The 27,993-nt window shown below is 37.9% G+C and overlaps 1 protein-coding gene across 1 annotated transcript; it reads left to right on the top strand.

The window, feature by feature from the left end:
- Positions 1–27,952, top strand: cacna1fa (calcium channel, voltage-dependent, L type, alpha 1F subunit a). Its single transcript, XM_057355954.1, is given in 45 exon segments — positions 1–102; positions 2,283–2,422; positions 2,547–2,689; positions 2,771–2,923; positions 3,080–3,276; positions 5,411–5,514; positions 6,350–6,492; positions 6,612–6,677; positions 6,786–6,852; positions 6,944–6,970; positions 10,079–10,239; positions 10,316–10,541; positions 10,745–10,952; positions 11,973–12,093; positions 12,252–12,324; positions 12,426–12,489; positions 13,211–13,268; positions 13,362–13,461; positions 13,559–13,688; positions 14,260–14,319; positions 14,639–14,914; positions 15,180–15,287; positions 15,488–15,540; positions 15,628–15,774; positions 16,955–17,156; positions 17,293–17,451; positions 17,773–17,883; positions 18,003–18,086; positions 18,295–18,315; positions 18,495–18,626; positions 18,703–18,768; positions 18,850–18,941; positions 19,027–19,186; positions 19,275–19,402; positions 20,249–20,345; positions 20,441–20,543; positions 20,763–20,864; positions 21,710–21,834; positions 21,924–22,034; positions 22,325–22,557; positions 23,200–23,373; positions 23,605–23,903; positions 25,887–25,999; positions 26,107–26,418; positions 27,047–27,952. Coding segments are annotated over 44 exon segments (5,793 nt in total). The 5' UTR covers positions 1–102; positions 2,283–2,357; the 3' UTR covers positions 27,266–27,952.
- Positions 27,953–27,993: the final 41 nt, after the last annotated feature.

The raw sequence follows: 27,993 nt of genomic DNA on the forward strand, positions 1-27,993 counted from the left end.
TTTGATATATTCATTTTGCTGGCCATCTTTGCAAATTGTGTCGCCCTTGGTGTGTCCAAACCATTTCCTGAAGATGATTCAAATGCCACCAACCACAATCTGGTGAGTTTATTGGTCCAACATCTTCATTGACTGATTTCCTCACACAATAATGGAACAAACAACATACTGTAATATTATGGTTGCGTTTCATATAGTTTTCCACCCATACACATCCAGCTGTACATTTAGGTGTATTTAGTGTGTTAAATTCAGCAGTCAATCTACTCCAATCATCATCAAACATATTCATCAACAGTCCCTATGGACTATATATACTGTATATATATATATACAGTATATATTAGCAAAGTGCAAATGGCTTTACAAATGCAGTCAAAAAAATAATGCCGGTAATGTTGTCAATTCGATTAATCGTGATTATTCTATTCCAAAATAAACGGTCATGTTTATATAATATGTGTGTGCGTGTTCTGTATGTTTATACGTATATAAATACACACACACACACACACACACAAATAACAATTATTTACATACGTAAATATGTACACATTGATATTAAAACAATGTATAGGATGAATACCTATATTCATCCAAGTATACAGTATATTACACATATTTCTTATATACTGTATATATATATATATACTGTATATATACCTATACATTTACATGCAATACACATTATATAAACACAAACATTTATTTTGAAATCGTGATTAATCGATTCGACAGCACTTAGAACATACAAAGAAAAGATATATTAAAGCCTAAATCATTTCCACAGATAACAGATAGCAATGTTGAATGTTTAGTGCCAAGTTTGGACGTGGAACAGGACAGTAAATATCCACTGAGCCTTGCCAAAACATTATTCTCACAAATTGAACACATGACAACATAATTAAATTGTCTATTCAGATTATGAAATCCGGGTATATCTTCCATGAATAAACGCGTTTTTTCCCTTCACTGTCTGTGACTGTAGATGATAACCGCAACATTACTAAAACTATATAAACTGTTATGCTCAAGACCCCTTTGTAATAGGGTGTTTATGTGCACAGTTGACATTAACAGAACTCACTAAACAATACTGTATGAGTCATGAGGTGTATAAAGTGTTATAAATGACTTTTAGTTTCTGTATGTGACGTTTTTTTTTCAGAGCTTTTAGCGTTCAGTTCAATGCTGTAATTGCATTAGGCTTGAAGTTTGACGGACAGCTCTGAATGCCAATCAGGATAAGAGTTTGACCGTCTGTTCTATCACTCTCGCAACACGTGATCTACTCGCTCATTATATATTTAACCCATACATACAAATAAATGCTTGGTTTTAGATCTTCCCCTCCTTGCCTTTGGTTCTCTATTGTCTTGCTTTTTTCTTGATGCAAGGTTAATACACTTATAGATACATAAATAGTGTATATATTGTAGAAACATACAATTCTATATACTTTGCATTCTAAATTATACATGGCTTTTTACAGACACTTTTGAGTCAGAAGTGTCTCTGTACTGTTCCGAGCATTAGTGTGTGTCATTGTGCAGGTAACCCAGAACACCTGCAGCCTTTAGAGTCTTAATAAAGTGTGTCATGAGGGCAGAAGGCTAATGAGATTAGCAATGTGTGTTATAGGGGAAAGCAGGTTGAAGAGAAAACGGACATGCATGTGTCTAGACCAAATAGCTTCTCTTGAATTAAGCCTTAATTTACATGTAATGAATTTACGCTTTTCTTTTAAGCTTTCAAATATGTGAAAAATTGTTGGATCCTGAGATGGGGTCTCTGTAGAACAAAAAGAGGCGTTTCCTAATTATTGGGTGTTTTTAAACTAGGACAGGCTTTTTTCAATCTCTTAAAGGGAATAAAAATTCTGTCATCATTTACTCACCCTTAAGTGTCATGATCGTAGTGGCGAGACAAGGGGACATGGATAGAGGACCCAGGTGCAGACATTTTGAGAAATGTGTCAGTGGTTTTGTGTCCATACAGCGAAAGTCAATGGGACCCAATGTTGTTTGGTTATCAGTGTTCTTCAAAATGTCTTTGTTTGTGTTCTGCGGAAAAGAAAAAGTGATACAAGTTTGGATGACACAAGGATGAATAAATATTGAAAGAAATATCAATTTTGCATGTACTGTCTATAAGTCATTGTGTTTACCAATAGCAGTGTTACACCATCAGCATTTTAAAGACAAGTACATGTTTACTAACTTGCCCTGGATTTTTCTTTCTCCTTTTTGTCCTATCCCTCAATTTCTTTTATACTTCAGGAACAAGTGGAGTATGTGTTCCTGGTGATTTTCACCATAGAAACATTCACAAAGATTCTAGCCTACGGCCTGGTCATGCACCCCAGCGCTTACATCCGCAGCGGGTGGAACTTGCTGGATTTTGTCATTGTCATTGTCGGGTAGGTGATCTGATTCTTGCATCAAACGTGCTTAATATAACGCAATGTTAAAGTCAGAGCATGTTCTGTATGTACTTGCTTCAATACAAAATCAAAAAATACTTGTGGCTTGTGCTTGTCACAGTCTATTCAGTGTGATAGCCGAAATGGGAGATCACAAACCAGGAGAGGCCCATCACGGTGCAGGTAAACCAGGTGGTCTGGATGTCAAAGCTCTGAGAGCTTTCAGAGTACTACGGCCTCTACGCCTGGTGTCCGGTGTGCCAAGTAAGTGTGTACTCCTAAATGGATATTTATTGCATTGACCTCAAGTCCAATTCCAATGTATACTTGTCTGTATGTACGTAGGTCTGCAGATCGTGTTGAACTCTATCATGAAGGCTATGGTTCCTCTGTTCCACATTGGACTGCTGGTCATGTTTGTCATTATCATTTATGCCATCATTGGATTGGAGCTCTTTATCGGGAGGATGCACAAGACCTGCTATTATGTTGGGACAGGTTAAAAATGCACACCCACACTCAACATTGTTTTGTTTCGGTCACTAGAACTACAGCTTTTCATGATTTAGCCATAATTCACCTTAAAATGAATTTTGTCATTACAGTACTGTTTTTATAATGGTTATTGATCTGTGGTCGCTTTCTTGTGTGAAGAACTAATGTTGGATGATGACCCAACACCGTGTGCTTTTGCGGGTAACGGGCGATTCTGTGTGGGGAATAACACAGTGTGCCAGGGAGGATGGGAGGGGCCTAACGGAGGCATCACCAACTTTGACAACATCTTCTTCGCCATGCTCACTGTGTTCCAGTGCATTACTATGGAGGGCTGGACAGATGTGCTCTACTGGGTACGGAACTCTTTTCTCTCTCAGTTGTGAATGCAACTTGTTTCAAATAAGTTGAACTTTTTAATTTCCTACTTCTGTTCCTTAGAATTAAACAGGTTTTACTACACTGGCTTTAAAGGGAACCCAGTGTATAGAGAGGCTTAATACGTTGTAATAGCCTTACACTACTAGCATTTGTTGTTAGAAACACATCAAATATTTCCATTTCTTTAAAAAAAGTGAAATGTAATACTCATTTTAACCTAAGGTGGCCGCCAAGTTCCTTTTCGATGAGGTTAAATGGTTGCACGCACAGGCAGCCAAACTGAACACAGACACACTAATCAGTTCTTCAGTAAATATAAGGTACTGTAGGATAAAAAACATATATATAAATAATGCTAAAATAATAAAGAAAGAAAATAAAGATGCTATTTGGTGTTATTTTCATACATTTTAATATTGTAGGTCAGAAACAATACAAACATACATATTAATAACCAAAATCATTGCGAATTTAATCTATACGCGATGTTTTTAGTCATTATAAAATGCATTTTATCCCGATTTTGACTTTTTGATGTTGATTTACATCAGCAGCCTATTGTCTTCTCTCTCTCGGTCATTAGCTGACGGGTGCTAATATTCACGTGTGCTCTAATACAGAATAAATAACCAAACTAGGGATGCGCGATAAATTATGACGATAATGTATCGTGCATCCCTTGTTTGGTTATTTATTCTGTATTAGAGCACACGTGAATATTAGCACCCGTCAGCTAATGACCGAGAGAGAGAAGACAATAGGCTACTGATAATAAAATTTAGGCCTATAAATTATTGCCGAAAAATTATGAATCATTTTCTCTAGTTAAACCACTTAAGCTGCTCACAGTTAAAACCCAGTACAGCACTTTCTGTCATGATCATTCACTTACTGGTATTAGCAAAACATTGTTGATGTAGGTAGGTACAGTATGTAGATATGAATGTGTAAATTTTAGGAACCAAAGCATATTGTTTAAAGCTGATTGCTTTAAAAAAAATTCTGGGTTGCTCTGGAAGAACATCTATAATTTGTTTATTAAATAAAAATTATAACAGAAAAGTTTAAAAGTTAAAGAATCTTTAACTAGTGTATGAAGGCTTGGTACATGATTTTCTGGGAAAAAAAGATTTAATGGTTACTTTGTTTTCTGCAGTGAATGTTTTCAAATAAAAGCAGTTTTACGCTTTTTGCTTTTTGTTTCAGTCTCAGAAAATGTTATATTAATGTTTAGATTCTATCGGCCAATATATTGATTATCAGCTTCCAGTGTTAAAGAATTATCGGTTGTCTCTATCGGCCAAAATTTACATATCGGTGCATCCCTTACCAAACCGCAAGCATCTTATTAATATGTTTATCAGTATATTCTCATAATGTATAAAGTATACGATAATGGTGGATGGTGATGTCTTAAATAATCTTAACTTTCTTAAAGACGGTCAATTAAAGCTATAATTTAATGCATGTGTACCTTGAACAGATGCTTACTGAACGCGTTCTTCTTTTATGGCAGGCAGGCTGTCTTGTGTCAAGAGGACATACCGCCACCTACTGTCCCTGTGATTTATATATCTGATCTTATGTTTGACGTCTCATATTTTACTTTTATATATGGAAAATGTGTGTGCTTCGCTGTAGCGTTAAGAGAACGAGTTTAGGTTGCAACCATTTGACGTCACGGATTTTGAAGCAAAAAGAATGGCGGCCTCCGAGTAAAAATATTTTCTCAAGGTTTATGAATACTGCGGCAGTTACACTGTTTTTAATTTCACATTTATAAAGCCAATGCCATTGTTAACATATTAAGCCATACATCTCTCTATACCCAAGGTTCCTTTTAAGATTTCTGTATGTAAATGACCTCTGTCTTGATGCCGTTTGCATACAACATTGTTTGTGTGACCATTAATGTGTTTATACATCAAAATGATTTATGATGGTTAAATCTTTGCTTCTTGATATAGCATGTATTCATTTTCATGGGACTGAATGTTAGAATGTGTCTTAAAGAGCATGTCATGGTTACTTCAATATCCAATTTAAATGCTGAACCTGCTAAACCACAACCCTTCATTTTTCCTCTTTCTCTCTTCTGCTGTCTATCAGATGAATGATGCCATTGGTTTTGAGCTGCCTTGGGTTTATTTTGTGTCTCTGGTCATTTTTGGGTCCTTCTTTGTCCTCAATCTTGTGTTGGGTGTCTTAAGCGGGTGAGTGACTAAAATGATCCATCCCATAACCCTTATTACACTAGTGTATAACTCATGTGTTGATAAAGTGAACAGCTGACCGTACGTTGTCAACGATATTATTACATGAGTTAAATACCAAATAAATAAAGAATGAGAATGATGATTAATTGAGATGAAAGTAACACGTTTTTACCATTGAGTATTTCAATCGTAGTATTTCAGAGAGGCCTTGTATTATATGTAAATATTTAAAGATTTAGCCTGTTAAAAAAATATTACTTTTACGTTACACCGCGTCTAACGCGACCAGTTTGGACAAAACTGAAAATTATAATGGGTTCTGTTGTCTTTTTGTCACGTCGTGTTGGTGTTGTCGCGCAGCACTGTATCCGGTGTAGACACGGGGTTAGATTGTAACAACATTTTCTGAAGCACTATTTAAGGCCAGTAAACAGATAATATAAAATTGGACTTTAAAGTCCTATATAGGAATTACAATGAACCTAATAACCTAAATAAGCTATACAATTTTGGTCCTCTGGTTCTTAAACTAGGGGCCATGTCCCCCGGAGGGTCCCCGTGTGTGCACCAGGAAGACCACCATTTCATGAAATATAGAATTCATTATAAATTCTGTGAAATAAAAAATCAGAAAATTAAGGACACCATACCAAAAGAACTGATGTTCCAGAATTGTACAGTTTAATATGTTTTTGGTTTAATTAAAATTCTGTGTAAAACGATAATTTTGAGTTTTTTTCCAAACCCAATGAAACACAAAAAAACAGACAAAAAATTACAGCATCGCTGTACAGTCTGACATTGTAATGTGTGTGTCTTATACAAATGACAGTGAGTTCTCTAAAGAAAGAGAAAAGGCGGTGTGCCGTGGTGAGCTGCAGTTAGCCCAGGAGAAACAGCAGATGGAGGAGGACATGATCGGCTATATGGACTGGCTCATTGAAGCAGAAGACATGGACGAGGATGGAAATAAACGTGATGCACATTAATATGCACACACCCACAGCCAAGGATTACTTGTAATTAGTTTCTGTTGACTGAACGGAGAACATGTATTCATACGGGTTACCTTTTGTCTCTTGGGTAAATGGCAGGTGCTGTGGTGGCCAAGAAAAAGATGATGAAGAAATATGGCTGGTATAAGCACAGTGAAGATGGAGGTGTGGGACGGTTAGATTTTCATGTGCATTCACATGCATTCACTGCATCGTATATCGAAGTGTATCGGAATAACACTCTTTGTGTAAAATCTGTATTGGTTCTTACAGAATCAGATTCAGACTCGGAGTTTGAAGCCTTTTTGGATGATGACAATGGCTGCTGTGCGTCCATAATGCAAGTGGAACATTTTTGTTGTCGTTTCAAATAGAATTATTATCAAGATTATTGAGCTTTGATTAAATCAGAACTTTCTTATTCCTCTCAGGGCACGGCTGATGGCTATAAGTTTCTGGTAAGTGTTTATTTCCCCTGTTATTCATTTATTTACTCTCACTTTATCTTTTTTAAAGACCTTTAACCTCTTAAACTCTGCCACCCCACAGACCAATATGGGTCCAATAGTACTAAGCTGGGGAGCACAAATTAGACATTTATGTGACCCTGCCTGTGATAACCCAGCTAAAGTCAATTTTGTGTGATTTGCTGTTTTCTACATAAAATCATCCTATATAGAGTAAAGAACATTTTGTGAACATTTCATCTTGATATCTTTATTGACTGAGTACGGCCATGTCAAAGATTTTTTACATTTTGGTCTCAGAAAATCATGTTTCCAATGTTTAAAGCTGAAACACAGTTGAACCATAATGTTCCTGTCTATATATCACATTAAAGCTGAGATTCTCTGGTTTTTAGTGATATATGACATATTTATGAGGAAATTCTTAAAGGGTTGTAAAATAGGTCTATTTATTGTTATGCGCATTTACAAAAAGCATAAAAACATTGAAACAAATACCACAAGAGCTTAATGGTAGCGACAATAAGAAGTTAAATTCACAAGAATGATTTTTATAATTTTATTAGTAATATAAAATAAAAAAATATCAAGTTCCCCTCAGACTCGTCCAAGAGTAGGTTCTGTTTATCATCTTCTGCTCCTCTCACTTCGGCTGCCAGTTCAGAATACTTACGTGCAGCTATTTCAGTCATAGCAAGACCACAGTCCTATCTACTTGAATAAGGGAGGACAGATTTGTCTAAAATCGCTGGCAAAAGTCACATACTTCCGATCATTAATTAAACCTGACATCAACTATAGCATACATTTCGTTCCCGAAGCTTAAACTGCGCCAGAAATCACCTTTAAAATGTCACTTCTGCTCCTTCGAATCACGAGAGCCCCGTCTCACAATGAGCCTTGCATTCACTCCCCATTCATATTAATGGCAGTGACGCATCTTGTTTGCCAGTGTTGCGCCAGCGTTCAAGAACCAAATTATTTTGGCACATAGCAGTTTTAAATGAATTAAAAATAAGACGTTTATCTTTTCAGAAGCTGTGCTACAAAACATATTAGCCGTTTCTGATATTTTGGCTGATGATGCGGAAATATTCACACAGAAGAAAGAACCTAGCTGTTTCTTGCCTCACCCCGCACTGACCTGATTTTTGCTCGTGCGATTTAATATTATGGTCTGTTTTAACTTTCTAATGATAAAAAGTAGTTTCTGAAACGAATTATGTAAGAATCATGAGGCGTTTCTGAGCATAAAGTAGGCCTAAACAAAGAGACGACCAAAACGAATGTTTATGAAGCCCGGTTCCAACATTTTTTTGGTTTAAAATATCAAATGTAGTGTCAATTAAATATTAATTTCAGCGTTTATCATGTTTTAAAACATATTTTCAAACTTATGTATTGATGCACATATAGTAAAAAAATAAGTTTGATGCATGCATACAAGTATGTCTTCTTCATATTTGCATAGAGATTGAAAAATTTCTAGGTTCACACACACCACATGTTACACATGATAGTATAATATTTTAGGGGGGTAATATTGTACTATATTGATATATGTAATGTAAAAAAAGTAAGTTTTATGCATGCACACAAGTATGACAAGTATGTCTTCTTCGTATTTGCATAGAGATTCAAAAAATTCTAGGCCACACACATCACGTTACACATAATTTTTTAAGGGGGGTAATATTGGGGCAGGATATGTTTGCCCAACTGCCAGGATTCTACCCCCTCAAACTTCTGCATTGATGCACATAAAGGGCCCTATTGTACACCCGGAACATGCGCGCAAGGTGCAGCGCAAGTGTTTTTGCTAGTTTCTGCCCGACGCAGTTCTCATTTTCCCGTTCTGCGCTGCGTTGTTTAAATAGCAAATACATTTGCGCTCATTTGTGCGCCCATGGGCGTGTTGGTCTAAAAAAGAGGTGTGCTCAGGCGCATTGTTGGCGCCTTGCTATTTTGAGGAACTGAAAATAGACTGCGCCATAGACCACTCAAACCTGGTCTAAAGTCAATGGCGCAATATTTTTTTTGTTTGAAAAAAACAAAAAAACTGCCTCTGGGCGGGTCTACATACAACGCGCTTTCACTTTACTAATTACACAGAGGGAAGTGCAGCAGCACACAAACATGCCAAATATAAAAAATAAATGGATTACAATGTAAAAGATTATTATTGTGTACATAAAAATCTGGCTTGTCATGTAGATGATCTGCCCGTGCGTGAGGTTAAACTCGCGAGCAGATCATCTACATGACAAGATGGATTATGCGTTTCCTCTCTAGAGAAGCGTCCAGTCTTTGCTCTTTGAAATTCCGCCGTGTAAGTAGCGAATCTGCCATGGCGTGAGCGCAACTGGCTCTTAAAGGGAATCAGAGATGAGACTCTGATTGCTTTACTGCACGTTACGGCCAAAAAACCCATTACTCATTAAGAGAATCAGGACAACCCGTTTAGACCATGCGCCCGGGCGCGCCGACCGTTTTCCCGTTGTTAAATTAGCAAACGTGGATTCGGACACGCCATGAGTGCACCTGTGCCATGCGCTTTAAACCATGTGCTTAGATCGTGAAAATAGGGCCCATAGTCAAAAACAACTAGTTTGATGCATGCACACAAGCAACATTGTATATGTCATGGAGAATTTCTTCATATTTACATAGACATCCTAATATTTCAAAGCCACAAACGCTACATGTTACACATGATAGGATAATATTTAAAGGGAGTCATATTGGGACGGGATCTGTTTTGCCCATCTGCCAGGATTCTACCCCGTATCGTTTGCATTGATTCACATACAGTATAGTCAAAAACAACTAGTTTGATGCATGCACACAAGCAACACTTTGTGTCTCTTGAAGGAGTAAATCATAATAGCATAGCGCTTCTATGGGCTTTGTTTTAATATCTAACAAAGTTTATAAATGACCCACAGGCCTTTTAACACAACAGAGTCTTTATGAAGAACATCTACATAGAACATTAAACTATTTTATTTGCAAAGATAAAAAATCCAGTTTTTGTCCCATCTGTCAACCTCATGTTGGAATCATGAGTTTGAGATCCTGATTGCGTTCTTCTTCTCTTAGCGAGCAGCTGTACCACTTGAATCTGGTCATCAGGAAGAACTGCCGCGTTGCCGTCAAATCCAGCAATTTCTATTGGCTGGTCCTGCTGCTTGTGTTCCTCAACACTGCCGCCAGCGCTTCTGAACACTACGACCAGCCTCAGTGGCTCACTGACATACAGGGTGAGTGTTAGCCAACACTTACCTTAAATGACACGAATTGACCCTGCCTCAAACATGTTCTCTTTAATGCCCCCAGAACGAGCAAATAAGATCTTACTGGCTCTCTTCACGCTGGAGATGCTAATGAAGATATACAGCTTTGGCTTTCAGATCTACTTTATGGCACTCTTCAACCGTTTCGACTGCTTTGTGGTGTGCGGTGGGATTCTAGAGACGGTATTGGTGGAGATGGAGGTTATCCCGCCCATTGGGATCTCAGTGCTGCGCTGCGTTCGGCTGCTCCGGATTTTCAAAGTCACACGGTGATTCTGACACCCAGGGGCCAGTTTACTAAACAGCCGTAACACTTAACACGGCTCAGTATTTTAATGCAAAAAAAACCTCCCTCTAATTCCCTCTAATGTAACATTTTATTGGTACTGGCATCTATTTGAAGGGATTATTTATTAATTATTATTTTATTATATAAATGTACTTGCTGGTTTTGCTGACTTGTCTCTGTTAGACACTGGGCTGCTCTCTCAGACCTGGTGGGCTCTTTGCTGAACTCTATGAAGGCCATCTGTTCCCTATTGCTTCTGCTCTTTCTCTTCCTCATCATCTTCGCTCTGCTGGGCATGCAGCTGTTCGGCGGGAAGTTTAATTTTGACGAGACCCAAATGAAAAGAAGCACCTTTGACACTTTTCCATCTGCTCTACTCACCTGTTTCCAGGTAACCAGTGAAACAAGCTTTAGTCACTTTCACATGGCTTATGTGGATTACTTAGGATAAAAATGTAACAAACTTTCGACTTTATTTGACATGTCATTTTACTTTACATATTTTGAATAACAACAGGCACAATTAAATGGTAGAGATGCACTAATAGCACTCTTCTAAAATAATATTTAAAATAACATGCAAAAATAAGTTTTCTTTACAGTGCTGTATTAGAAGTGAAATGCTAACAATGTCAAAATGTAACAGTGTTTTTTACAACTTTTTAATAGATACTGTATGTTTTAATAGATATTCTGTGTTTTTGTTTAAGGGGTCTAAAAAGAACACTAACATAATATATATATATATATACTGTATATATACACTCACCTAAAGGATTATTAGGAACACCTGTTCAACTTCTAGCACCAGGCCTACCTGAGCATTGTTTCTGACCATGTCCATCCCTTTATGACCACCATGTACCCATCCTCTAATGGCTACTTCCAGCAGGATAATGCACCATGTCACAAAGCTCGAATCATTTCAAATTGGTTTCTTGAACATGACAATGAGTTCACTGTACTAGAATGGCCCCCACAGTCACCAGATCTCAACCCGATAGAACATCTTTGGGATGTGGTGGAACGGGAGCTTCGTGCCCTGGATGTGCATCCCACAAATCTCCATCAACTGCAAGATGCTATCCTATCAATATGGGCCAACATTTCTAAAGAATGCTTTCAGCACCTTGTTGAATCAATGCCACGTAGAATTAAGGCAGTTCTGAAGGCGAAAGGGGGTCAAACACCGTATTAGTATGGTGTTCCTAATAATCCTTTAGGTGAGTGTATAATACAATATAATAACTTATATCATTTTAAAAAAGTTGGGAGCAGTCAATCCTTAAGCAACCTAAACTAAATAATATCGCTTGGTAATATGCATGAAAGAAATGTGAAGGTCAGTTAATTCACATTTACATTATATGATGATGATGATAGACACGATTCTCTCTGTTATATACTGTAGATTCTAACAGGAGAGGACTGGAACTCTGTCATGTACGATGGCATTATGGCATACGGTGGACCTGTGTTTCCCAATATGATCGTCTGTATTTACTTTGTCATTCTTTTCGTCTGTGGTAACTGTATCCTTTTTATTATGAAGTACGTATAGAATAACCACAGTGTAATCTCTGTGTTTTAATATCCATTGACATTAACAAACCATATCCTTTGTAAATGTATTTAAAGTTATTCTCCTGTATTTGGAGTCTCGTGTTTGACATTTGACTCTGACATCCAGACATCTTGCTGAATGTCTTCTTGGCTATTGCTGTGGATAACTTAGCCGGAGATGGTGGAAAAAAGAAAAAAGAGTAGGTCTCACACCCCCACACACACCTGCAATAAACAGAAGAAGATTGTGTGCATCTGTGTTGCTATGGTCTAAAATCAATCCAGATGTTCTGTTTTAAAGAGAGAAAAAAGACGAAGAGGAGGAATGGGAAGATGATGAAGAACGAGAGGAAGATGACGCTGGAGTAAGAACACTACATAGTTTTGATTTGTGGTGTTAAAAGGTCGCATTAGCAATAAAAGCAAAAACACTTAAAGTGTCTAATGTGTCTTAAACTCAAAGTGTGAATAATAAATAATAAATAAATTTGATCCCAAATGTTTATCAGTTTTACTGGTAGTCCACTGTATGATTTTGGGGTTTAATATGTCACAGTTGACTTTATCCTGCTATCCTCACCTACATAAATGAACAACAGTATCCTAAACTAGTAAAAAATATATATACAGTATATATTTTTTTACTAGTGTAGGATACTATAAATATACTATATATAATTATTTTATATAAGGATATATAAAATAATAAGAAAATATTTTTGTATTGACTGTATATATTTGAACGAGAAATAATAGCGGTCGGACAGTGAAAAGCAAGTTGCAATGTAACAGGCTAATACTATTTATCCCACCTTTTTAGTCTTTTTTGTCAGTGTCATGTAAAATTAGTACATTTATAATTTTTTTTAATCTTTTATCTTTGAAATAATGTTCTGATGATCCATGCACAGCAAAACCAAAGACATTTATCAAGCACGGAAAGATGTTATGTTGTTTGTTTATGCCACGAGTTGGTAGGCTCAATGTATTAGTTGTTGGTTGTAATTTATTTACACTCTTGTTGAGTTTCTGCAGTTTTTCTTAGAGTTTCTTCTCACATTTCTTTCTTGTTCCTGATCCGTTCAGAATGAAGGGGATGATTGGGAGGAGAATGAAGAATTGAGAGCAATTGAAGGGCTTGAGGGTAAGTTCACTTTAGGTATCACTTTAGATTCCCATTAATGGCTCATGTCCATGAATTTATTTCATTACTTTTCAATACTTATCTTCTTTAAAGGTATAGGCACACCCATGAAAGTCGAAAGTTTTCAACCCAAGGAGAAAATCGTTCCTATTCCTGACGGAAGTTCCTTCTTCATCCTTGGAAAGAAAAACTGGTACTTCATGTTCAATATTTTTAAATGTGACCTAGTCATCGATGATGGTTGTTATTAATGCTCATTTTTATCTTTGACCTTCCCAATGTTAACTTAGTCTCAGAGTCGCCTGCCATAACCTCATTCATCACCATTACTTCACCAACATCATCCTCGTCTTCATCATATTTAGTAGTTTTTCATTGGCTGCTGAAGATCCAATCAAAACTCACTCAGTCAGGAACATTGTAAGTTATTGAACCTCTAGAGTAGAGGACCGTAGGGCCAGTCTGTGTGTAGATCTTATAGCCTTCGCATTGTAACACAAGAAAATGCCTTAGAATGAGGTGCGTCCTGAACTCCCTTCCCTGCTAGATAACATTACTCAAGAGCGGTGAGGTATAAGTTCACAAACCCCATTCTTACCATGTTCCCTATAGAGTCCTAGACCTAGAGAATATAGATAGGTGGGTGATTCACACAAAAAATGTCATTTAACCCCAAAATCTATAGCAAAGAAATTATATTTTGCAAAAAGAATTTCATAATTTTAGTAAAATTATGATGAAGCATCTCCTTTATTCTCATTATTGTAATACACTGTGTAGGTACATTATATTACTGGGTTGCTCAGAATTTTAATTTTTTCATGACATTTATTTATTTACAGTAGGCTACTGAGAATCGGGATAAATATCACAATGCGTCATTTTCTTGGGGCAAAATATTTTTTCTTTTCATTTCGAGGTGCACATGTAACATGAGCCGAGCCAATATTCCTGAGACATTGACTTTCCATTCCTGTCCGTCCTATGACAGATGCTGGGTTATGCTGATTATGTCTTTACCACTGTCTTCACTATTGAGATCATGTTGAAGGTAAACCATTGTTTATCCTGTACAGATTAAAATCATGTATTCTCATCACACTGAGTTTTAAAACTTGTGTACAACTCTTTTTTCTGTGGAACACAAATGATGGAAGTTAATGGGTGCCAGTGTTGTCTGGTTGCCAACATTCTTCAAAATATCTTCTTTTGTGTTCTGCAGACGAAATAGTCATACAGGTTTGTAATAATAATATAAGGATCATGAGAACATGATGAAAGCATGTACACTTTTGGGTGAACTATCGCTTTAATTTCTTAATTTATTGCATGAAATTGCATTACTATGAAAGTGTATGACTGTGTTTCAGATGACAGTGTATGGAGCGTTTCTTCATCAAGGTTCCTTCTGCAGGAACGCCTTTAACCTTCTGGACCTTCTGGTTGTCAGCGTCTCTCTTACTTCCTTCTTCTTGCAGTGAGTATTCTTTCATCACCCCACTTGATTTATCTATCCGTCATTTGTTTATTTATCATTTGCTCTCATTTTATTACTCAGTTCGAGTGCCATTTCGGTGGTGAAGATTCTGAGAGTGCTGAGGGTTCTCAGGCCTCTTCGAGCTATCAACAGGGCAAAAGGTCTTAAGGTACCTTCCTGACTATCCCACAATGCATTTCTCTGGCTGTACCCTGACTTCACGAGCCATTCCCCAATTGTTGCAAAGTTGGTATAGAAACAGGTTCCTTAAAATGACAAGTTCTGTCATTACTGAAAAATCATATGATGTTATAAAGCATTTGCATATTTGGTTAGACTATTCTCGTCAAGCAGGGATCCTTATGTAGCATCCCATAATATTTATCCGTAATCCGTAATATTCAGACGTACGTGTTGTTCATTTGTGTCTTCAGAGCGTGATTCAGTGTGTGTTTGTGGCCATCCGCACCATCGGCAACATCCTCATCGTCACCACTCTCCTGCAGTTCATGTTCGCCTGCATCGGTGTGCAGCTGTTCAAGGTACTTTGAGCCCATATTTATTTGAATTGACCTGTTTACTTTTCTAATACATCAGTGAACATTATTCCAAAATAAGATTCATTCCAACTCGCTTTAGAAATATACAGTAAGTCACGTGGCTTACATTGGAAACTGACTGTATAAGACAAAGATTTCAGATTTCAAATGGCACCATTTGAGCCACATCCTTCTTCCTACAGGGCCGGTTCTACAGATGCACCGATGAGGCAAAACACACACCTTATGAGTGCAAGTATGCTGTTTGACTGCCATCTCATGTTGTCAGAATGACACCCTCTTAATGTGCTGTGATCTGAGACCTGTATGTGTGTGATTGCAGGGGCACGTTTGTGGTGTTTAAGGATGGTGATATGAACCATCCAATGGTCAGAGAGAGAGTTTGGGAGAACAGTGACTTTAATTTTGACAACGTGCTGATGGGCATGCTTGCTCTCTTCACCGTCTCTACTTTTGAAGGCTGGCCACAGTAAGTGGGAAATCTATCCATAGTTAATTAATACAGTTTAATATATGGTGTCAGGAACGGGGTGTGACAAGGCGGAAGAACCCAATTGCAGGCAGCGGTGGTGGGACAACAAAAGACTTTAATAAAAACGCAAAGCAAAAGCCCACGATGGGGTAACAAACAAGAAGACAAGGTACTTAAATTAAACTTAACACGACTGAGACTAAATAAACGTGACAACAAGACAGGGTATAATTTCAACAAGGTAACTCACGAGGCAAGATAAACAAGGCATGGTAGCAAAAACGAACGAGCACAGGACAGCAAACACAAGGGCATTAAATAGGGAGACTAATAAAGAATAATTAACAAGGCGGGTGTGGGGAATGAAACACTAATGGAGGCTAAACGAGGAAATGAGAGGGGCGGGGCCAAAGACGAGACCGGAGAGAGCGCATGTGATGTCAGAACTAACAATAACATGCCTCTCTCCACACAAAACATGAGGCTCTGTCATGATTCTGCCACAAGACCAAGAAAGACTCGACATGATGAGGCAGAATCATGACAATATGGTGAGATATAGTAATGCCTTTAAGAAGGTAACAGAGTTGACGGTAATAGGGTTAACAGTTTAACCGTTTATTTGGCGTTATTGAGCTAAAGGTAGTGAAACTACAAGGTGCTTTATAGAAAAAGAATGGATGTACTTTTTTGCAATTTATGCATATTATGCAAATGAATGCTCATATTTGTTTAAGACAGGAAATTACAAAAGGGTTGACAGATTCATACCCCTCCTGACATGAAAAATAAAGTGATATAAAAGAGACTTCTTGAAGAGTTCACTTTTTGAAATGATGATGACGTTGGAAAATTAATATGATAACAGAGTTGACACAACCTATGGACACAATTTTTTTTATAATAACTTAAATTAAATATAAATATATTAAATATATATATAAATTATATTTGTATTAAATAAAGACAAAAATTATAAATACTTAATTTACATAAAAATATGTATACTTGCCAATACATAAACACATTGTAATTGCAAGGAGCAGATATCATTTCTTTTTTTTTCTATTTACCCTTAGTAAATGCTAAGCTCGTAATTTTATGTTTTTATAGTATGTTAATTTAACCTTAATTCACCCGGCTTGTGTAAACTTAATTTTGGTTTTGTATTTCACAGACTTTTGTACAAATCCATTGACGCTAATGCCATAAACAGAGGGCCCATCTACAACTACCGTGTAGAGATTTCCATCTTCTTTATCATCTACATCATCATCATCGCCTTCTTCATGATGAACATCTTTGTGGGTTTTGTCATCATCACTTTTCGTGAACAAGGAGAGGCCGAGTTCAAAAACTGTGAACTAAACAAAAACCAGGTGAGTCTGAATTGTAAATAGGTTCTTTTTGCTAGATTTGTGTTCATCAGTCTCTGGCACTTTATTTGTAACACTATATTTCCATTGTTGTAGCGAAACCCACGGTCTGTTTTATGGTATCTCTCTCTTCTCACAGAGGCAGTGTGTGTATTACGCATTAAAAGCTCAACCAATAAAGATTTACATACCCAAAAACCCTTCTCAGCTCAAATTCTGGAAGATCATCAATTCATCTCAGTTTGAGTACATCATGTTTGTGCTCATTCTGCTAAACACGCTCACACTGGCAGTGCAGGTAGGCATACACACGCATATACTCGATTTAAAGGAACATTTTTAAATCAATTACTCAAATTATTCTACATTCCAAGACGGAAAATATTTTTTTATTTTATGTAACACAAAATGAGTTATCATTTATTGTAAATTAAGAATCTGAAACTGCACACAAACGTTTCATGCATATCATTAACATGTCAGGCCTGAATATGCAAAAGTGGCAACCAGATGTAAAAGTGTCTTTACGTCAACAATTTTCTGTTTGTAAATGATACGTTTTTTGTGTAAACTAACCCCTTTCGTTCGCTAATGTATTTTTATGTTCCTGACCTCACAGCACTATGAGCAGTCAAAGCTCTTTAACTTCGTGATGGACATCCTGAACATGATCTTCACCACGCTCTTCACCATCGAGATGATCATCAAACTTCTCGCTCTGAGACCTTACGTGAGACCCGCCACACACGTTCACTTCACATTCACTTTACATTGCATTATAGTTCTGATTTCGACCTATTTCAATCTCTCTCTCTCTTTCTTGCATGCTCTTTGCTTTGGGTCACACAGCACTACTTTATAGATGCCTGGAACTCTTTTGATGCAATGATAGTGGTGGGAAGTTTGGTGGACATCATGATCGCTGAGCTCAGTGTATGTAACCATTTTCTCTAGATTCTCATGCATTCTCGTGTTTACATTAAATCACGTTTCACGTATCCAAATCCTGAAACTAGGATCGTACCTTATGTTACCCAATACACACCCATTGTAATCATCGATCTATCAATAACGTCTTGTTTCACCTCTGCCTGGATTTTCTCATTCTCTGTGTGCATATGGAACATTGTGTCACTCTCAGGGTGGAGGAGGACATGGTGAGGTGAGAATATGAGGACTTGGTAGAACAGTTATCTAATGGCTGGTTCTGTCCCTGCTTTATGTATTTTTCATTTGATCTTTAAATATCATTTTGAAAAAACATGAATTATGAATTCATTAAATATGATGATTAGTTCTATATATATATATTGCTCTGTTTATCTCTTCCACACATTAAAGGGGAAAGAAGGAGAGGGCGCCAAAGTGTCCATCACTTTTTTCCGTCTTTTCCGAGTGATGCGACTGGTGAAGCTGCTCAGTAAAGGTGAGGGCATTCGAACCCTCCTTTGGACATTCATCAAATCTCTACAGGTAAGAAATACCGTCACCAAAGCTTCAGAAAAAAGAACTTTGATTCATGTATTTACATCTTCCGGTCTGCCCTCAGGCTTTGCCATACGTCGGTCTGCTCATTGCTATGATCTTCTTCATTTATGGTGTCATTGGGATGCAGGTGAGTTTGTCTTGTGTTCTTGTGAAGTTAAATAGTTGATCAAACTTCTGGAACACCGAAAGCTCTTTGTTTTGTTTCCAGACATTTGGGAAGATAGCCATAGATGACAACACTGAGCTCAATCGGAACAACAACTTCCAAACCTTTTTCATGGCTGTGCTGCTGCTCTTCAGGTCAGTGTGCATCAGCATTTGCCATTCGCATGATTTTGACCAAATTATTACTGGTGAACATTTTTTTTGGTTCATTTGTTTCAAGATGTGCAACAGGGGAGCAATGGCAGGAGATCATGCTGGCGGCGTTGCCGGGTCGCCGGTGCGACCCCGAGTCTGACTTTGAGCCGGGAGAAGAGTACAGCTGTGGCAGCAACCTGGCATACCTCTATTTCATCAGTTTCTTTGCGCTCTGTGCTTTCTTGGTTAGCAATACAGCACACAAAGGACAACATTGATGCTAACTGATACTTGGCAGCAAATCTTGCGTATCTTTTTCTGTGTGTGTCACAGATCATTAACTTGTTCATCGCTGTTATCATGGATAACTTTGAGTATCTGACCAGAGACTGGACCGTGCTGGGCACACATCACCTGGATGAGTTTAAAAGAGTCTGGTCGGATTATGACCCAGAGGCCACGTAAGCAAACATTAAGACCAGCAAAGTCCGTTTACGGACGTCGTGCCACTCGGCGGCCATGTTTGCAACGCCTCTAGGCAGTTAATAGCAAGTCCACAGTCCTATCTACTTGAATGGGGGAAGGCAGATATTTTTAAATCGCTGGCAAAAATCACAATTAAACAGCGTATGTCCTATCAATAATTAAACCTGACATGAACTGTACCATAACTTGGGTTTGCTAAGATTAAATTGCGCAAAAAAATCACCTTTTTTGAGATCGCTTCATCTACTGCGCCTGCGCACAGGCTGGCAAGCGCCTCACGAGAGCCCTGCCCTAGAGAATCGTCAGTCAATACTGATTGACGATTGGCTCGTTTCACTGGAAGACGGGACTTCCTTCGCTAGAGCGGCCATATTGAGTGTTGCATTACCCCCCATTCATTGTAATGGCAGTGGCTCATCTTGTTAATATTAATACCTTTGACACCAGTATAACGCTAATATTCTTTGTGTATGTAGTGTGCAATGGTTCTTAAACTGGGGGCCCAAAGATGGGTCCAGGGGAGCCACCGTTTTTGTGGAATTTTATGAAATTTAGAATTTTTTCATAAATGTTGTGCAATGAAACATCAGAAAAATAATACCACCAACCAAAAGAATTGATGTTCCAGCATTGTATAGTTTAATATGTCTTTGGTTTGATTAGAACTCTAAGTTTAAGATCATAAGTATTTATTTGGGGGGGCCACAAACAATGCGACTCACACAAGGGGAGCCTTACAACAAAAAAGTTTGAGAACCACTGGTGTCGTGTATTATTGTATTTGTCTGTATTTATACAGTATATGACAAATTCCATTCCAGGGGAAGGATTAAACATCTAGATGTAGTCACTATGTTACGCAGAATTCAGCCCCCGCTTGGCTTTGGAAAACTCTGTCCTCATCGGGTAGCCTGTAGGGTGAGTATGACTATTATTATTGCTTATACGAATAAATTCCTTTTTCAACTATTAAACTCTAAAATCTTTTCTGTCTCCCCCTCTGTCGTCTGCAGAGGCTGGTCTCTATGAACGTGCCTCTTTATCCCGACGGCACTGTGACTTTTAACGCCACCTTGTTTGCTCTCGTCAGAACTTCACTCAAGATTAAAACTGATGGTTAATCCACTGCGCACACGCACAAAGCATACACACATTCATAATCCACACACTTATTCATGTCCATTCAGCCACGTGCCATATTTTGGATGGTAATGTGTTAAACTTCATATGCAAAAGTATAATAGAGATTGTAGACTGTAGGGCACGTGGGTCCGATGAAACCGCCTATAGAAGATCTTAAATATAGAAAGTTATCTGAACTTTTGTTCACCACAGGACCCATCGACCAGCAGAATGAGGAGCTCAGAGCCATTATTAAGAAGATCTGGAAACGCACTAAACCCAAACTACTGGAAGAAGTTATACCTCCCCCTTCAGGTACAGAAAATACTGTAAAGTGAATCAAATCGCATAGATAAAAGAATATTCCAGTTAAAGGGATAGTTCACCCAAAAATGAAAATTCTGTCATTGATTACTCACCCTCAGATTGTTTCCAAATTTCTATACATTTCTTTGTCCTGCTAAACACAAGTGAAGATATTTGGAAGAATGTCAGGAACCAAACAGATCTCATCCCCATTTGACTCCCATGGTACTTATTTCTCCTAGCATTGCAGTAAATGGGGGATGAGATCTGTTTGGTAACTGACATTCTTCCAAATATCTTCCTTTGTGTTCAGCAGAACAAAGAAATTTATACAGGTTTGGAACAATCTGAAGGTGAGTAAATGATGGGTGTACTGTCCCTTTGAAGATTTAAACTGACTGCATTTGCGGCAGAATAATGATCACCAAACTTGTTAATGAAAAAGCAAAACTACAGGATTACAGTGATGTCTAAGAATTAACAGAGCTTTTCAAATGTGTACTTGATGATTTTTCTATATTTATATTTCTGTATTATATTATTTTCTATATTTATACATGGTAAAATGTGTTAAATGGAGTTAAAATGATCTAATTACTCTTTAATTGATAGCTGTCAAACAAAAGCAGCCAAAAGTGTCATGAAGAAAACACAAGAAGCATTTGCTGAACTTCCAATGATGATAAAATCTGAATATGCAGATACTGTATCTTATGTTGCGGAAACTTGGATGACGTAAATTTTGCCAGCCAGTGACATACCGACTTTCTTGTATTGTCATTAGATGTTTTTTTCAAGTTTAATATTTGAAAGTTTTTCTTTTATGGATCTGTTTGGCTCCCTCTGTGTTTCAGGGAATGAGGTGACTGCCGGAAAATTCTATGCCAGTTTCCTGATTCAAGATTACTTTAAAAAGTTCCGTAAGCGAAAGGAGAAAGAGAGAAAGAAGAAAGGCAAAGACAAGTCAGCTTCTCTTCAGGTAAAGACCCATGGAACTGTGGTGAATGAATTAGTACTGACCTGTGAGCAGTGACGCCTATGAATCCCAGCTTCTCTTGTTTGCTCCAGGCTGGGTTACGGACACTACAGGATTTGGCCCCAGAGATGCGTCTGACCATGGCAATGGAGGAAGAGGAAGGGCTGGAGGGGGAGATGACGGAGGAGGAGGAGTTCTTCAGGGTGAGAACACCCGACATCCAACTATTCTATCCACTACTGTTGATATTTATACAGCAATACTGCAGGAATAGCGAAAGAAATGTACTGTAGTTAATCACATTTAAGTAAACTGGACTTAACGTAATATTTCGAGTTAAATAAAAGTTGAATCTACTTTTGGAAAGAAGATTTGGGTCGCTTTGGAATACCATGAAACTGTTTTAATGCACAAATCATGACAAAACCTTACTGTTGCAGTATGATGTTACTATTAGTACTTCTGTTAATTCTGTTTCTCTCAACAAACACAGAGTGACAGCGTCTTCAGCGACACTCCTCCCACACCGACCATGTCCACGCCCAGAGGCACCCCTCTGCCCCCCCATCTGGACGAGACCACAGTGAGCGTTGAGATTCATCCTAAAACAGCCAGCGGGGACTTTACTCTGGAGGAGGCCCTGGTAGACTCCCGTCCCGTCTCAGCGATGTCACACGATGATGTGATAGTTGAACAGCCTCAGAGGTTATCTCCCCTGCCCAACAGGTGGGCTTCCAGTCACAACAAACTCAACACATTGTGGATACTGAATACCAAACCAAGGCAAGAAATACACAAAGATACGATAGCAAAGGAGGCTGATATCATTAGACGCTTGAGCCGGCTTGATTTGCTTGAAATCTGGTCCGAAAGCACCGGAAGCCGTCTTGATGATCAAGAATATACTGTATGAAGAGTTTGGTTCCAAAATGAGATCATGAATCATGTTTTTTATTATGTTATGGTATTTTGATTGTGTTTTATTGTTTATTGTGTTACTTAGCTGTATTTTTTGAGTTATTATGGCTTAAATCAAAACAAACCAATTGCAGCTTGATTGATATTAATTGGAATGCACAATAAAAAAACATGATTTTTGATCTCATTTTGAAACCAAACTCTTCATATAATTGTATACATTTTAGTTGGCAGATCACTTTAAGACGCATCTTTTACTCCAACAATTCAGTTTTATGTCAAACAAAAAATGATTTCTATTCCTAAATATGTTTATAGTTACAATTATAGGGCGCTGCTATGCTTGCCAGGCTTAAATTCATGCTGTTATGCTCTCTAGTGTCTTCCAGCGCTTCGTTGAATATGTCAAACAGACTCTTGTCTCAATTTGTTCTCTGCTACTTTATTTAGGAATGAGACAGCTACTAACTATATTCCTCCTCCATCTCCGGATGGAGGGATGTTAAATGGAGTGGGAGGAGTTACAGGAGGAGGCGGACCCAAGGGAGGAGGGGATGGTGGGGAGACGGCACATGCTGGACAGCTAAGCATCAAGCAGGACATGAGTGCTACATTATATGAAAGGTGAGGAGAGCTGTCAATCAAACAGCAGTGATTGACAGATGAGGTTTGACCTTTGTTTAGACACAATAATTGATGTAATACTGTGTAAAATTAGCATAGCGTTTGGAGGCTATTACATGAATAAACAATGGAAATCCTTTACATTTTTAACTGAAACTCAATCAAATCCCCCCATTTCCAGTCTTGGATATGTGAGAACATTTATAACCATATGTATTGATGTTTAAACAGTGAGTGGCATCCTGTGGTTCCTCCAGCACGTACTCTTAATGGCACCAGTGCAAGTGTTTCCCCTGTACAGCCGAATAATATCAACAACAATAACTACCAAGATGCCGGTGGCTATAATGGAAATGGTTACTCTGGTAATGGTTACAATGGGAGTGGTGTTAATGGGACCGGTTATCCTAGCAACCATTACTCAAATGGTTACAGCAGCAATGGATACAGTGCTAATGGATACAACAGCAATGAATACAACAGGAATGGTTTTGCAGCACGGCGACGCATGCTTCCACCGACTCCTTTAGGTAAATCTATTTGTATCTTACATTCTCTTTCTACGTGTATTTTACATTGACACAGTACCATAAAAAAAACGTAGTGTCTGTTTACACTGAGTACAAATAGCCCGCCTTGTTGGCAGACACTATTTACACTAGCTCTGCCCACCAATATGTGATTGGAATAGAGAAAGGGTAAGATTGATGCCATTTCACACAGCAACTCGAGTGGCATAAAGTGTAAAGTCTGTATAGCGTGGCATGGGAGACCGGTTTCTAATCCTGCTGAAAACCTTCTTTAACCTTTTTTTATTACTTTACAGATCATAAAGGCATTTTTTTTCAATAAAAATGATTTAAGACTTAAAAGTCATTTTTATTCATAAACTTTAGGTTTAGGGTAAGGTTAGGGGTAGGTATAGGGCTTTAATATCTCAATAAGTTGCCATCATTTTAATAATTTTATAATAAATGTAATGATTTACTGTCTGTTATTATTACATAATGTTTAATGCACAACAATACTGAGGTGCAAATAGTAACGTTTTCTTCCACTATTTATAAGTAAAAAGCATCTAACTACTATTTCTGCTTAATCCAAAGAAAATAGGCCCTACAGCTATTTTTGGTTAGTGTAAATAGCATATCGCTAAGAAATGCTGCTATTTTCACGTGGTGTAAACAGAACTTACTATTTAAACTGTCGCTATTTTCACTTAGTGTAAATAGCATCACATAGTGCAAAATAGCCGCTGCCTAAAAAAAATCCGTACAAAAATCTTACGATGTTAAACCAGCTGAAGTATCATGATACCAAGTAGCAAGGGTGTAACTTTGGTTTGAGAAGTGGGGGGGACACAAAATGGGGGAAAATGTTTTTGATATGAATCCTATCACAAATTCAAAATACCTATGTTTTGCGTTGTTTTTGATTGTTTAAATTGATTAAACCATGAAACCAAAAGGTGTTTTTATTGTGTAGCAAAAGTTGATGTTCATGAAGGGGGGAGTATTGACTGAGAAACGGAGGAAAACTTGGCTTGTAAACCTGAATCTGCGTTCGGAAGGAGACGTGCCGGGTGACTTTCTAAAATGCTTAACAAGGTTTAACGTACCTAAACAACGACCAGGGAAGCCCACGTTTCTGTCAAGCTTTGTCATAAACACTTGCATCGACACAGGCAGAGTCTTTGTGTCCTGCTCGGTCCTAGTAGCCTACTACTTCTCCGTGGCGATGACGGCTTGTGGTTAAAAAATCATTACAAACAAATTTGAAAGTGAGGGGGACACGAAGGGATTTTGAAAAGCCCCCCCCTGTCCCCAGTGGAAATTACGCCCCTGCCAAGTAGTATCACGGTGCTGTGCCATGTTCATAATTGAAATCTACAAAATAAACCAAATTTCCTTAATACACAGATCTAAATGAAACATTTTGTATTTATTACCTAATAATTGGATAAATTGCAGCAAATACTCTTGTATATTTTAATATTTACTATGGTAAGACACAAAAACACTAGAATTTTTGTAAAGTTTACTGTAGTACACTAGAACAGTTTTCACGTGGGAACTTATACAAATGTGTTCAATTCCTTTATACAGCAATGTTTATAAAGGGAAGTGTTAGGCTTACTTTATATGGGAAACTAAAACGACCAGTAGAAGGCAGCAATTTCCGTCACTGAATCATTCAACTGTTTCGTTTTATTAATTCGTTCGATTTATTCTAGAACGAAGCGAATGTGTGTGGATGAATGACTCAATGAATCATTATCTCATGAATGTTAATGCGCATGTGCAACATTACTTATGGTACTACGCTACTACCGTTTAAAAAATACAGCGGCATTGCGAGTTGTTCTAAACTTTAGCATCGCAATGCTACTGTAGCACCGGTATACCATGCAACCCTGCGTGTTACACTTAACAAAAATGTTTATTTTAACTTGACACATTTTTTTGCCCTGTATTTACTCTCTTTGTATTTACTGTATTTATTTCTCCATTAAGGCCGAAGGCCAAACTTTAACATACAGTGTTTAAGGAGGCAAGGCAGTAATGAGGATCTTCCCATCCCAGGCACCTACCACCAAAACTCGCCACCCTGCAGAGGACCCACACAGGTAGCTCATGTTCCTATAGCTCAATTGATAAAATAAGCAAATAAATCACTAAATTCAAGTTTGCAAACAATGAAACACCGCAACTGTTTACTCACCTGCTCTCACAGACACACAGCAATTATGACTCACGACGAAGCAGCATTTCATCGGTGGTGTCTTCAGCCTCCTGGGCCAACAACCAGCCCAGGCGGGGTCGTCTCCTGTATACCCCCCTTATTCTGGTGGACGAGACGGGGGGCACTATGTTGGGCGACACCAATGGAAGTGCCACCCTGCCAGCGTTGGCCCGCCCTGGGTGGCTTTCGAGTGGATCAGCAGGCGTGGCCCAGCAGAATCGGGCGTACACTACACTCAGAGTTCCTCAACAACACAGTCTGGGCTACATGGAGAGAGGAAGTGCAGATAGCCTTGTAGAGTCGGTAAATACATCATTTTTGCTCATTAAATACTTCACCCAAAAATGAAAATTCTGTCATCATTTACTCACTTTAGAGTTGTTCCAAATCTGTATACGTTTCTTTGTTCTGATGAACACAAAAAAATATGTTTGGAAGAATGCTTATAACCAAAGAGATCTTGCCCCCCATTGACTCCCATATTAGGAACAATTACTTTATCATTATTTTGTTCTGTTGAACACAAAAGAAGATATTTTGAAGAATGTAGGACAGCAAACAGTTCTGGGGCACTTTTGACTACCATTGTATTTTTCTTACTATGGGAGTCATTGGGGGGCAAAATCTGTCTGGTTATAAGCATTCTTCCAAATGTCTTTCTCTGTGTTCATCAGAACAAAGACATTTTACAGGTTTGGAACAACTGGTGAAGTATATGTTTGATGGTGAGTAAAGTCGATGTTTGGTACTGTAGGTGAGTAAACGATAACAGAATTTTCATTTTTGGGTGAAGTGTCCCTTTAAGTGATAGTGTTATGTGTGGTATATTTGACTCAATACTCAAAGTGTACTATACTTAAATATATTATCAAATTTTCATTGCTAAAGACAGCCAGTTCATTTTTTTAAACAATGTTATTTTATCTCATAGATCCTTATATCCGAAGGTTTGGGTCTCTATGCCAAAGACCCCAAATTTGTTGACTTTGCAAAACGTGAAATCGCGGATGCCTGTCACATGACCATTGATGAAATGGAAAGCGCTGCAGCTGACCTGCTGACTCGAGGAGAGACAGGGCAGCCAATCAGACGCTTGGAGGAGGATCTGTCTGATGAGATGAACTGTGTTATTTCTAACTTTATGACTTGACTCAATATTTTCTGAATTGGGCAAGTTTTGAAAAATGTAATAAAATTGTCAGTGTTTTTGCGCTGACAGTATTGTTATGCATGACAACTTCAATTCATACACATATTCATCATTATAGTTTCACATCTGTTTGATGTAATAATATATTATGGTTTATTTATATTTATATTGTTTACTTACCACAAGGCAAATTAGGGTTGATGGAGGACTAAATTCCTGCATTGTATTCAGAAGCAACAGTAGCGCAAAAGCGTGGAGATTGAAAAACTCGAACATAAAAAGCAACAAATAATAGTTGAGCCAAATCTATGGGAGTATGCTGGTGTGTTTTGTGTTGGAGGCCTACATCTTAGTTTAGCTTAAGTTGCTTTGTCTTAGCCTTGCAGTTGTTCGATTTTTGTAAATGCATGTAGTTTCTCTTAGACATTTACAGAGACTTAAAAGAAGCATAACTTGAAACCAGTGGCCATACAGTATTATAAAAACACATATTATGAAACACATCCTGGTATGAATGTATGTCCTTTACACCCGGAGTTGATAACTAGTATTTGTATTTTTCTGACGCATGTACTTTGTATTTGGTGTCTATGCAACTCTATGCCATATAGCGTTAAAAGCAACCTAAATTGCTGACATGGTACCAACACTGGGTAAGATGTGATAAAATATATATTTTTATGTCTGGCTGACGTTTCATCACTTGTCTTTTAACATTTATTGTCATT

The sequence above is a fragment of the Triplophysa rosa genome, linkage group LG17, assembly GCF_024868665.1.
Source record: "Triplophysa rosa linkage group LG17, Trosa_1v2, whole genome shotgun sequence".
Taxonomy (NCBI): Eukaryota; Metazoa; Chordata; class Actinopteri; order Cypriniformes; family Nemacheilidae; genus Triplophysa; species Triplophysa rosa.